Consider the following 12,792-nt stretch of genomic DNA (forward strand, 5'->3'; position numbering starts at 1 on the left):
CCTGCTGTCATTTCCTGCAGACCCTATGAATTGCTCCAAAATGGCTTTGCAAATGAACGCTGGACAGATTCGCCAGAAATTTATTGATTTCTTCAAACAACACAGCCATGAGTATGTGCACTCCTCAGCCACTGTCCCTCTTGATGACCCCACTCTTCTCTTTACTAATGCTGGAATGAATCAGGTAGGTCAACAGTGTCAGGTTATTGTGGAAGTCTCTCATCTTTTTGGCCTTGACATATTGTAAATATTAAAAATCCTATAAAAATTGTTGCATCGCAGATTTATAATTTGGTAAAGGCATTGAGCTATAAATTTTGAATTTATAGTCCAGTTTGTGATTTTTTAACTTTAGTTTAGAGATACAGCATGAAAACAGGACCTTCAGCCCACCGATCCCCGTTCATTAGCACTATCTTACACACTAGGAACAATTTACAATTTTTACCACAGCCAATTAGCCTACAAACCTGTACGTGTTTGGAGTGTGGGTGGAAACCGGAGGATCTGGGGAAAATACAGGCGGTCATGGGGATGTACAAACTCCGTATAGATAGCACCTGTAGTCAGGATTAACTTGGATCTCTGGCGCTGTAAGGCAGCAACTCTACCGCTGCTCTACCATGTTGTCTGTTTTTGTCATTCAATCTTGATCAGACTACAGTATAGATTGAAGACCAGTCTTTAACCTATTATCTTGTCGCAGAGATAATCTATTAATCTTCCCCTTACAATATTGAAATATTTCTATGTTAGATAATCACTGACTGGTTGATGGCTAATGACTGAGCATTTAGTTTTTTTGCTCTTACAAAGTAATATCAGTTACTTGATGTTAGTTGCCTTGTGAAGTTCCACAAACGTTTTACAATGTATTATTTTAAAAGCTAAGAAAACTGAACCGTAGTGGTTTTGTCCCCCACTTAATTGCAAAGTGAAGAACTTTTAAATTGATCAGTAATTAGGTTGCTCACTAACTCATAACTTGGATGAAGGGATTAAAAGCACCATTAGCAAATTTGCAGATGATTCAAAGCAGGGTGGTAGTGTGAACTGTGAGGAAGATGCTATGAGGTTGCAGGGTGACTTGGACAGGTTGTGCGAGTGGGTGGATGCATGGCAGATGCAGTTTAATGTGGATAAGTGTGAGGTTATGCACTTTGGTGGTAAGAATAGGAAGGCAGATTATCTGAATGGTGTCAAGTTAGGAAGGGGGACGTACAACGAGATCTGGGTGTCCAAGTGCATCAGTCACTGAAAGGAAGCATGCAGGTACAGCAGGCAGTGAAGAAAGCCAATGGAATGTTGGCCTTCATAACAAGAGGAGTTGAGTATAGGAGCAAAGAGGTCCTTGTGCAGTTGTACAGGGCTCTAGTGAGACCGCACCTGGAGTACTGTGTGCAGTTTTGGTCTCAAGTTGAGGAAAGATATTCTTGCTATTGAGGGCGTGCAGTGTAGGTTTACTAGGTTAATTCCCAGAATGGCGGGACTGTCGTATGTTGAAAGACTGGAGCGACTAGGCTTGTATACACTGGAATTTAGAAGGATGAGAAGAGGGGATCTTATCGAAACATATAGGATTATTAAGGGGTTGGATACGTTAGACGCAGGAAACATGTTCCCAATGTTGGGGGAGTCCCGAACCAGGGGCCACAGTTTAAGAATAAGGGGTAGGCCATTTAGAACAGAGACGAGGAAAAACTTTTTCAGTCAGAGAGTTGTGAATCTGTGGAATTCTCTGCCTCAGAAGGCAGTGGAGGCCAGTTCTCAATGCATTCAAGAGAGAGCTAGATAGAGCTCTTAAGGATAGCGGAGTCAGGGGGTATGGGGAGAAGGCAGGGACGGGGTACTACTTGAGAATGATCAGCCATGATCACATTGAATGGTGGTGCTGGCTCGAAGGGCCGAATGGTCTACTCCTGCACCTATTGTCTAACCTCCTTTCTGGCTTACCATGAACTGTGAGACCTATGGTTATCAGCATGTGCTGTAATATCATAGGGCACTACTGTTCTATTTACTGAGCACATTAGAAGAAATGCCCGAAGAGCTCGGTAGTCTCTCTTGCTTCGATAACAACCTGGTTAATAACTACATTCCACTATAATGGGAGATTTGCTCCATCAGGATTCAGTGTACAGAGTGGTAAATGCAAATTAACCACTGCAAACAAAAGAAAGTAATTGATCTGTAACAAGAAAAGTTAAATCTAAATTTTCCAAGCGTACTCTTTACATCATTTTTGGTGATGTGGATGTGCCTGAAAGGTTTTAATGTAACTCAATGGAAAAAGCAAAACAGATGCTGGAATCTTAAACAAAAGCAGTACTGCAAGAATTCAGCCAGCCAAGCTGCTGGAGAAGAAAGGAGAAACCAGTTACAATTTTGAAAGCAATCACCAATCCTGTGTTTGGTTTCTCTGATGTAGAGCAGGCCACATAGTGAACTGAATGCAAATGAATCATTGCTTCAAAAGGATTGATTGATTGGGTCTGTGGAAGATGAGAAGGGAAGAAGTGAATGAATAGCTATTACTGTATCTTTACTTGCATGGGAAGGTGCCATGGGGCAGTGAGTGGAAATGGAAAAGTAAGACGAAATGTGTAGGAAGGAACTGCAGATGCTGGTTTAAACTGTCTGACGAAGGGTCGCGACCCGAAACGTCACCCATTCCTTCTCTCCAGAGACGCTGTTACTCCAGCTTTTTGTGTCTAACTTTGGAAAAGTAAGACCACTCATAGTAGGGATGCATTTAAGTGTGATGGTGAAGCTGCATGCACTGTTCAGGTTTAGTCACCCTGCTTTGGATGGATGTTATTAAGTTGGGGTGCAACTTTTTTTGGTGAATACCTGGAACGAGTTGCCACAGGAGAGAGTTGAGGCAGGTAATATAACAATTTAAAAGACAATTGGACAGGCACATGGATAGTTAAGGTTTAGAGGGATACTAGACCAAGTGGACCTGTTGGGTCCAAACCTCTCCTGCATTGGTCCAGCACCCTCTCCTTCCCCACTCCCCCCCTCCACCCCCCACTAACCCACTCCATCCCTCCTCAACCCCCCTTATCCCCCCTCCTCCCCTCACCCCCCCCCCCCACTCTTAGGGGCTCTCCGGCACTCCCCCGCCCACTCACCCACTCCATCCCCTCTCAACCCCCCTTATCTTCCCCTCCCCCCACTCACCTACTCCATCCCCCCTCAAGCTCTCCTGCATTGGTGTTGCACCCTCCTCTCCCCCACTCCCCCCCCCCCCCCACTCACCCACTCCATCCCCTCAACCCCCCTTTTGTACAATATGAGAATCTTAGTAATATATACTACACCAAGTGGACCCGTTGGGCCCAAACCACTCCTGCAATAGTGCAGCACCCTCTCTGGAATATACATGGAATGTTTCAAATTCAGATAAACTACTGTCATTGTATCCATTATCATGGTCATGCCCCTTTCTCATCTTGTTTCTATAAAATGCTGAACTAACTGTTATCGTGTTTCTTCTCTTTTGATCTGTCTTAACCAATCTTCATATTGTCTTTTGCCTTTCTGTCAGCGGTGCTTTACAAACTGACATCGTGTAACTCACATTTTTTTGAGGCAGATAGGTGTTATTATCATATCATATCATATATATACAGCCGGAAACAGGCCTTTTCGGCCCTCCAAGTCCGTGCCGCCCAGCGATCCCCGCACATTAACACTATCCTACACCCACTAGGGACAATTTTTACATTTACCCAGCCAATTAACCTACGTACCTGTACGTCTTTGGAGTGTGGGAGGAAACCGAAGAACTCGGAGAAAACCCACGCAGCTCACGGGGAGAACGTACAAACTCCTTACAGTGCAGCACCCGTAGTCAGGATCGAACCTGAGTCTCCGGCGCTGCATTCGCTGTAAAGCAGCAACTCTACCGCTGCGCTACCGTGCCGCCCTTTTGTGCTAATTTCTTTTGTGTTAATTTCTTTTGTGTTAATTTCTATATAGTATAGCATTAAACCAAAAAAGTCACAGCTTGTTCTAAAATGGCAGTCAACTGACTGTCAACATGTTTGAGTAAGTGACTTGTTTTTTATCTTTCACAGTTTAAACCAATTTTCTTGAACACGATTGACCCATCCCACCCAATGGCCAAATTAACAAGAGCTACAAATACTCAGAAATGCATCCGCGCCGGTGGGAAACACAATGACTTGGATGATGTGGGAAAGGATGTTTATCATCATACCTTTTTTGAGATGTTGGGTTCGTGGTCTTTTGGTGATTACTTCAAGGTAATACTTAATAATGGTATTGGGGTTAGCAATAAGGAACAAGTGTTAATGTTAAAACCCAAAAAAGGATAATGGTACCTTGTTATGGCTGTTTTATTTTGATGCAGGATTACTGGTTCCGAAGAAGGCTACCATAATTGCCCATGCCCAACTGTCTTTGAAAAGGTGCTAATAATCTGCTGCCTTGAATTGCTGCAATCCATGTGGAGACTAATGCTGTTGGGTTGGGAATTCCAGAATTTTGGCTTATCAATGAAAGTCAAAATACTGTATAAACATGGAACTCCTGTAAATACTTAGGTCAGCATATGTGAAGAGAGAAACAGAATTAACATTTCAAGTTGATTTCCTTTAGCAAATAAAACATGCCTTAAGTTGCAGTGAAAGGGGAGGGTTGAAGGGAACAAATGTAATGTCTGTGATAGCTTGACAGCCAAGAGAGACCTGCAAGTGGAGTGATGCCAGCTGAAGAGTTGAAAGTCACAGATTTTCTGTCAAGGGGAAATACAAATTGGTGACAAGAACAAGTGAGAGAGCAGAAAAATCCATTTGTGAGGTATAAAACACTGCAAATCTGAAATAAAAATGAGAATCCTGAAACACTCGGCAGGTCAAGCTACATCAAGCTCGTTATTCTGCGTGGAGCATTTACTTCCTGACTCCAAATCTTTCCACCGCCTACCGAACATGTCAGGAGTGTGATAGGATAATTGCTGGATGAATACAGCTCCATTAATGCTCAAGAATTTCGAAATCCAGAACCAAGCACTTGCTTGATTGGCAGTCCACTTCTCTGAAAAAGAAAATTCTCCCCCATCCTGACCAAACTGTGTGCAACATTGCCATTAGTGTGTTTGTTCATTTAAGAAGCTAGGATCTTCTCCCACAATACCCCCAAACCCCACCTAGAAGGACAATGACAGCAGATACTTGGAATCACCACCACCCTCAAGAAACAACCATTCCGACATAATATATTGTTATACCCTCACTGAGCAGTACAGTGCAACGCAACACTGTTTACAGTAGGACATATGAAAGTAAATGTTTCTTGCATGTGCAAGGCGTCATTAAAGAATGAGATTGTTTCATTGGGACACTGGGAGCTGTGTTGGGAAAGCAAAGTAATGAATGCACTAGGACATGTAACTATTAACAGTACGGAGCAGGGATGACAGCCTTCACCTAAGATCTGTGGCACTAGATTGTTACCTTTTATGTGCCAAGTGAATATCCCTTAAAGTTTTGTCTGTTTTGGGGACCAACCTATCTTACTCTAGGTTATTAGTTTCTAGTAGGTTATTAGTTTTATTCTTATTACAAAACCATTCCCGTTTATTGATTGTGCAGGAGCACAGAAATGGGATGTTGGGTTAATCGGATCCATTCTAGTACTAAAACTGCACATATGCCTTGTCACAACCCTCTTGCTTCAAGCTTCGTACAATACTTACCCAATTACTATTTGAATACATCTGTAATGTTTTCCTCAATTGCTCTGACCTACAAGTACCTATCTTGTGTGAATTAACTCTTGTTTGGATCTTGGTATCACAAATTGCTGGAGTAACTCAGTGGGTCAGGCAGCATCTCTGGAGAACCACTCCCAGTCTGACCTTTTTGTCATGGGCCTCCTTCAGGGTCATGGTTTTGCCCACCGCAAATTGGAGGAACAGCACCTCATATTTCGGTTGGGCAGCTTTCAGCCCAGTGGTATGAACATTGGCTTCTCTAACTTTAGATAGCTCCTCTGTCCCTCCATCCCCTCCTCTTTCCCAGTTCTCCCACTGTCTTCCTGTCTCCAACTATATCCTTTCTTTGTCTCGCCCCCCCCCCCCCCCCCCTGACATCAGTATCGGGACTTGTTTTGATCTTGCTCATAAATGGTAGCATCCTTACTTTAATTTTCAGTTAAAATATAATTCAAATGGCAGTATTCTTCAAACTAATAGTTGTGTTATGGAGAGAACTCGTAGAATCCAATCTGTAGTGATTTGGGCTGTGTGGACACTTTGCTTCCCTCCCGATAGGAATTGGCTTGCGAGATGGCCTTGAAATTGTTGACAAAGGAGTTCGGAATCCCCATCGAAAGGCTTTATGTGACTTACTTTGGAGGGGATGCAAAAGCGGGACTGGAACCTGATCTTGAATGCAAGCAGATCTGGCTAAACCTTGGGTGAGTTTTTTTCCCCCTCATTTATTTCCATTCCAACCAGATCCCCATTATAGGTAAATTTTACCCCAAAAAATTGTGTTGAAAGAGCAAGTATATTTCTAAGATTGAACACGACTAGATTTTGAGCAGAACCAGGCCAAAGTATTCACAACTATGGTAGTTATGGACTTGTTCCTTGCTGCCATCATTTTCAATATCATAGCAGAGCCAACCATAAGGGAATATGGGAGGGATTTTCCTTTGTAAGAGCAGATGTATTTTCCCAGTGATTAAATCCTTCAACGGCATGTAAAAGAGGATGAATTTGAATGGGTCAATCCTCTTCCATTTTTTTTTTTTTGCTGCTACAGCTGAGATTGTTTAACCTGTGGGAATTAATTCTGCAATCTCCTGGGAATTTGTGAGAGCCATTCAGTAATCATTTCATGGAACCCTGTCATTTGTAAGGTATTTACAAGTGTTGAAAGAAAAACCTTTTCAGTTGTACCTTACGCAAGTGAAGAAAAATAATGTGGCTCTGAAATCAACAGAATAATGTCTGTAAAATGCAATTAGTTTGCTGTCTATTTGCTTTTGTGTTAAATCGAGTTGGCTTCTTTTTTGTAAGAATGGCAGAAGAAAGGATTCTACCAGGCAGCATGAAAGATAATTTCTGGGAGATGGGCGACACTGGACCTTGTGGACCATGCAGTGAGATGCATTATGACCGTATTGGTGGACGTGATGCTGCTCACCTGGTCAACATGGACGACCCAAATGTTCTGGAGGTCTGGAATCTTGTGTTCATTCAATTTAACAGGTAATTATTCCCCAGCATACAATTTACAAAACCCTCCTGTTTAAAACAAAATGGCTCAGCATTGTTAGTTTTGAAATGCAAAATTTATTTTGGCAAGTAAATTAGTGATGTTGCTTTCATCTCTTTTTACATGTTCTCCACTGTGCTGTAGTTAATACTGTCTGTTAATGTGTGCCTCACTTTATATCCTGTTTCATGTAAATGATTACCCTTGTATCTCCTATTGGAATGGGGTAAATTTGTCAGTGCTGGACTGGGCACTTTTCGATGTCATGTAATCCATTATTAGTTAATTCATTATTATGAATAGTCTCACAATTTTGGGAATTGATTGAGTTAGTATGACAAGAACATTGAATATTGATCCATGGTTTGCTGTGGCAGAACTGAGTACTGAACAGCTAAAATTTCACAATGATATGCTTTCAATGGTTCTTTTAATAACACATATACCCAACACTGCCTCCATCTGGTCATCCCGTGAACCATCGCCCCTCTCCTTGCTTGGCCATCTACAACCTTCGTACCCCGGGGGCGCCTCCCACAGCTGACCTTGAGGGCGCGGAAGGTATGACCCCCGGTTCCTTACCAGTCCTTCGTCCAACGTCCGCTGCCATTGCGGACTCCCTCCACCTCCTCACCGGTTCCAGGTTTTCGGGGGTGAGCAGGGGCCGGGCTCAGCAGGCTTCCCTCTCCCGGATCTGCGGTGGACGAGCCAGGCCTGCTGTCAGAGGTAAAGCTGCGGCTCGCTGGGACCTTCTGCTGCGTGCGGATCACCGGGACCTTTATTTGCAGCTATTCGTTTGCACAGACATTTCTGCTTCGAATCCTAGAGTGATACAGTGTGGAAACGGGCCCTTCGGCCCAACTTGCCCACACCGGCCAACATGTCCCAGCTGCACTAGTCTCACTTGCCCGCGTTGGGTCCATATCCCTCCAAACCTGTCCTATTCATGTATCTGTCTAACTGTTTCTTAAAAGTTGGGATAGTCCCAGCCTCAACTACTTCCTCTGGGAGCTTGTTCCATACACCCACCACCCTTTGTGTAAAAATGTTACCCCTCAGATTCCTATTAAATCTTTTCCCCTGCACCTTAAACCTATGTCCTCTGGTCCTCAATTCACCTACTCTGGGCAAGAGCCACTGTGCATCTACCCAATCTATTCCTTTCATGATTTTATACACCTCTCTCAGATCTCCCCTCGTTCTCCTGAGCTCCAAGGAATAGAGGAGTCCCAGCCGACTCAAGCTCTCCCTATATCTCAGATCCTCTAGACCAGGCAACATCCTCATAAATCTCTGTACTCTTTCCAGCTTGGCAACCTCTTTCCTATAACATGGTGCCCAGAACTGAACACAATACTCTAGATGTGGCCTCACCAACGTCTTATACAACTGCAACATGACCTCCCAACTTCTATATGCAATACTCTGACTGATGAAGGCCATTGTGCCAAAAGCCTTTTTGCCCACCCTATCTACCTGCGACCACGTTCAAGGAACCATCCACCTGCACTCCTAGATCCCTCTGCACTACAACACTCCCCAGAGCCCTATCATTCACTGTGTAAGTCCTGCCTATATTAGACTTCCCAAAATACAACAACTCATTTCTTTGTCTTAAATTCCATCAACCATTTCTCAGCCCACCTGGCCAATCGATCAAGATCCTGCTGTAATTTTTCACAACCATCTTCACTATCTGCAACACCACCCGATTTTATATCATCAGTAAACTTGCTAATATTGCCATGTATGTTCTCATCCAAATCATTGGATTCTGAACTGATTGCCTCTGGTTCCACTATAGAGAGGTTGATGGCAGTCTGAAACCCCTGGCTAAGAAGAGCATTGATACTGGAATGGGTTTTGAACGGCTGGTATCAGTCCTACAAGAGAAGATGTCGAATTATGACACAGACTTGTTCATACCTTATTTTGAAGCAATTCAGAAAGTAAGTTCTGAAAATATTCATTTTTCAAACTGTGATTTCTAGCTACCGTGCTTATTACTGTTAATCAGTCTTGGATTCGGACAACAGAGTTTGATGCACTAAATATTTTATTACACTACTAAACAAGGACATGCACTCGCTTATCCCTGTATATCCCCGTAGGCACTCACAAACCCCGAGTACACAGCAGAGCACGCCGCAGGATGTTTCTGTTCTCAATCACCTGCCACTGTTCGTGACACAGTCTATGGCTGGCACGGTCTAATACCATCCTTTATGGCATTTCTTATCAGAGCAGACCGTGCCACTGTCCCCTTCCAGAACCAATCATAAGCCCACCTTGTCTGCAACCTTTCTGCACTACTGGTGGCAGGGGGTCTACCCAACTAATGCTGTTGTGTCTTGTTCACGAAATCTATGCTTTCCCATAAAGTGGCCTGGGAAAGGCTACACTCCCAGACAATGTGCACAGCTGCAAGGTCAATTCTGGGAGATAGTGTGTTTGAATCTTGTTTTCGAGGGGCTATGAATGCAGTGCTGCTAATTTAGTTGATAACTCAATTTTAGCTGAAACTAGACCAAGTGGACCCAAACCTCTCCTGCATTTTTTGAAACTTCCATTGGGGACGAGGTATGTAAATGGAATTAATGATAAGGTGTGGGATTTTCACTAAACACTTGCTCTTGGGCTATTCTGTAAAGTCATTGTGTATCTGGCAATTAGTAAAATTGAGTCCTTCCAGTAACAAAAATACCTTTGTGTTCTGATGCTCCCTTTGCAAGCAAGTTGGGTTGCTAATTATTTGTTTTTTTAAATGTCATTCTAGGGAACTGGTGCCAGGCCATACACTGGGAAGGTGGGAGCTGAAGATGTTGATGGAATTGACATGGCATACAGAGTGTTGGCAGATCATGCACGGACAATAACAATTGCTTTGTCTGATGGTGGCAGGCCTGATAATACTGGTAGAGGGTAAGTTTCATCATAAGCTGAACTGGTTAGAGGTGTGCAGTTAAGAGCCAAATATGAAAAGAATGGCAGGGAAACTAATAGTGGGAGATATATGGCATTGCAAGGATAGCAATATTTAAATGGGAAAAATAATATTGCAAACTGAAATGGAGTGTAAAGAAACAAAGGATAGCTCTGGGGAGGTATCAATCGTCACAGTAGATTATAGGGCCTGTCCCACTCAGACGATTTTAAAGCGACTGCCGGCGACTTGGCTGTCGCCGACAGTTCGCCGGGATGTCGCGGGCATGATCGTGAGGAGTCTTCCAAAAATCGTAGTGGATCTCGGCGCGTTGCTGAGAAATCATCCGGTTTTAAATTTCTCGGCGACAGTTGGTTTGTCGGCAGGTATCGTTGCTTATTGCGGTCGCTGTCGCCTGCTGTCCCCAGGTTTGATAGGTTCTCTTAGATGCATTTAGAAGCACATAATATTAAAATAAGTAAAGCCATTTCAAAATACCATAAAATGCTTGTGTTTAACCAATTTATTTACCGTCAGGCCATTTGACAGGTATATTGGAGGCGACAGTTTGACGGTCAGGTAAGCGTGGGAATTTTCGCGATGTTTATGGCCATCAGCCATTACATTTAAAGTGGGCTCCAAACCCAGATATGCAACCCAGAAACCAGATATGCATCTCCCTTACATTTTCAAAGAATGCCCACACACATTTCACACTTAACCACTTTTTTTTTAATACAGCTATTAGTAAACTGGAAGTAAATCCAGTTTATGCCTTGTTACAGTGAAGCTTGGTTTTCAAGTAACCCGGGCAAGATGTTTTATTTCAAAACTCTCAAGTACTTACCGACTTGTCAGTGATTTCAGCGAAAATCAGGACGCCGGAGAAGCATTGACATTGTGAGAATTTTTGTGATGTTTATGGCCATCAGCCATTACATTTAAAATGAGCTCCAAACCCAGATATGCAACTCAGAAACCAGATATGCAAACTCCCTTACATTTTCAAAGAATTCCCACACACTTTTCACAAAAATCCACTTAACCACTTTTAAAATATATTTTTTAAATGTAGCTATTAGTAAACTGGAAGTAAATCCAGTTTATACCTTGTTACAGTGAAGCTTGTTTTTTAAGTAACCCATACAAGGTGTTATAGTTCAAAACTCTCAAGTACTTACCGACTTGTCAGTGATTTCAGCGAAAATCAAGACGCCAAAACATTGACAGCGTTGGAATTTTCACGATGTTTCCTGAAGACGGTGTAATCTCGACCTGACTCGGCATTGTCGTGGTCATTGTCGTGGTCACCGTGAAGGTGTTTTTCCAATCAAAATTTGTGTGAACATGAAATGTCAGTCTGGATTGTATACTTTGTATGTTTAAATCTCTCCAGAAGGGAACCTTAATCTACAATCTTCACATTAAAAAAGTTAAACCAACTAGGAGCACAAAATGGTATAAACTCTTTCTCAGCTGGCTGTGGTTTGATTGCCTCACAGTGCAGTATCAGGAAAGGATTAATCATATTTTTTAATCCTTTCCCAATTAGACTTTTCTTCACAAATGCTGCCTGATCTGTTGAATATTTCCAATGTCTCAGTTGTGTTTGTTTTCCAGGATCTGCAGTATTTTGCTTATCTAGTTTGTACAGTTACAGGCTTTTCTTCTCTGCTCCTCAGTTTTCAATTGTCTCCTTTGATTCACACTTCCTTCTAACAGACCAGGTGTGATTAAGGCAGGGCGTGAAGTGTAGAGTGACCTGAAGGATATAGTTCATGATTTGCAAAAGATTAGTATTATAATAATTGGGAAAGCTAACAATTATTTATTGCATAAGGTCATAAGTGATAGTAGAATAAGGCCATTCGGCCCGTCAAGTCTGCTCTGTTATTCAATCGTGGCTGAACCCCATTCTGCAGATCCATGTACTTATAAGGTCCTGCCTTCTCCCCATAACCCCCATTACGAGGGCAATGGAAATTAAAAGTAGGGAGGTTATGCTCTATTTAATGGGAGCATTTGTGAGACCACATCTGGAGTTTTAAAAAAACAATGTTAATGTGTTGGAATTGATATGGAAAAAAATTACTCAATTTACCAGGAATAGGCAGGTTGTCTTATGAAGATAGTTTTCATGAGCTGGGCTTGAATACATTGAGAGGAAACAATAGAAACACAAGACTTTGAACCGTCTTAACAGGATGGATATTGAAGAAGACATTTTCTTGCATGGGGAGAATCTAGAATTTGCGATCACTTAAAATCAAGGGTTACCCAATGAACCCAAAATTTTAATTAGTTTAATTTGCTTATAGGCATGGTCATGGGAAAATCTATTTTGTTTTTTAAATTCATTACCTTATACCCTTTTATCACCATTTCCTCATCATTTTTTTTGAGGAATCTCTAAGAAACTAGCAGACAGAAAATCCTTTAGTGGCAAACATCTATCAATAGATGATCAAAATGTGTAATTTGTCTCTTGGTTGCTAATAACTGCGCTTGCAGATAGAAATGGCATTATTTCAAAAATAAAAAATGTAAACTTAATGTTATTTGTGAAGTTCGTGACGAGGAGTGTTAATCTTGCAGAAAGGCCTACACCTTCATCGG

General features: G+C 42.3%; 1 protein-coding gene across 4 annotated transcripts in view; it reads left to right on the forward strand.

The window, feature by feature from the left end:
* Positions 1–12,792, forward strand: part of aars1 (alanyl-tRNA synthetase 1) — a 54,655-nt gene that overhangs the window by 10,571 nt on the left and 31,292 nt on the right. For all 4 annotated transcript variants that reach the window (XM_078400627.1, XM_078400626.1, XM_078400624.1 and 1 more), the window contains 6 exons: positions 21–184; positions 4,083–4,271; positions 6,302–6,447; positions 7,055–7,246; positions 9,058–9,202; positions 10,030–10,175. In XM_078400627.1, the coding sequence (XP_078256753.1) occupies positions 26–184; positions 4,083–4,271; positions 6,302–6,447; positions 7,055–7,246; positions 9,058–9,202; positions 10,030–10,175 (977 nt within the window). In that variant the 5' untranslated portion in view covers positions 21–25. The remainder of the gene's footprint in view (positions 1–20; positions 185–4,082; positions 4,272–6,301; positions 6,448–7,054; positions 7,247–9,057; positions 9,203–10,029; positions 10,176–12,792) is intronic.

This window comes from Rhinoraja longicauda, chromosome 6 (assembly GCF_053455715.1).
Source record: "Rhinoraja longicauda isolate Sanriku21f chromosome 6, sRhiLon1.1, whole genome shotgun sequence".
NCBI classification, from domain to species: domain Eukaryota; kingdom Metazoa; phylum Chordata; class Chondrichthyes; order Rajiformes; family Arhynchobatidae; genus Rhinoraja; species Rhinoraja longicauda.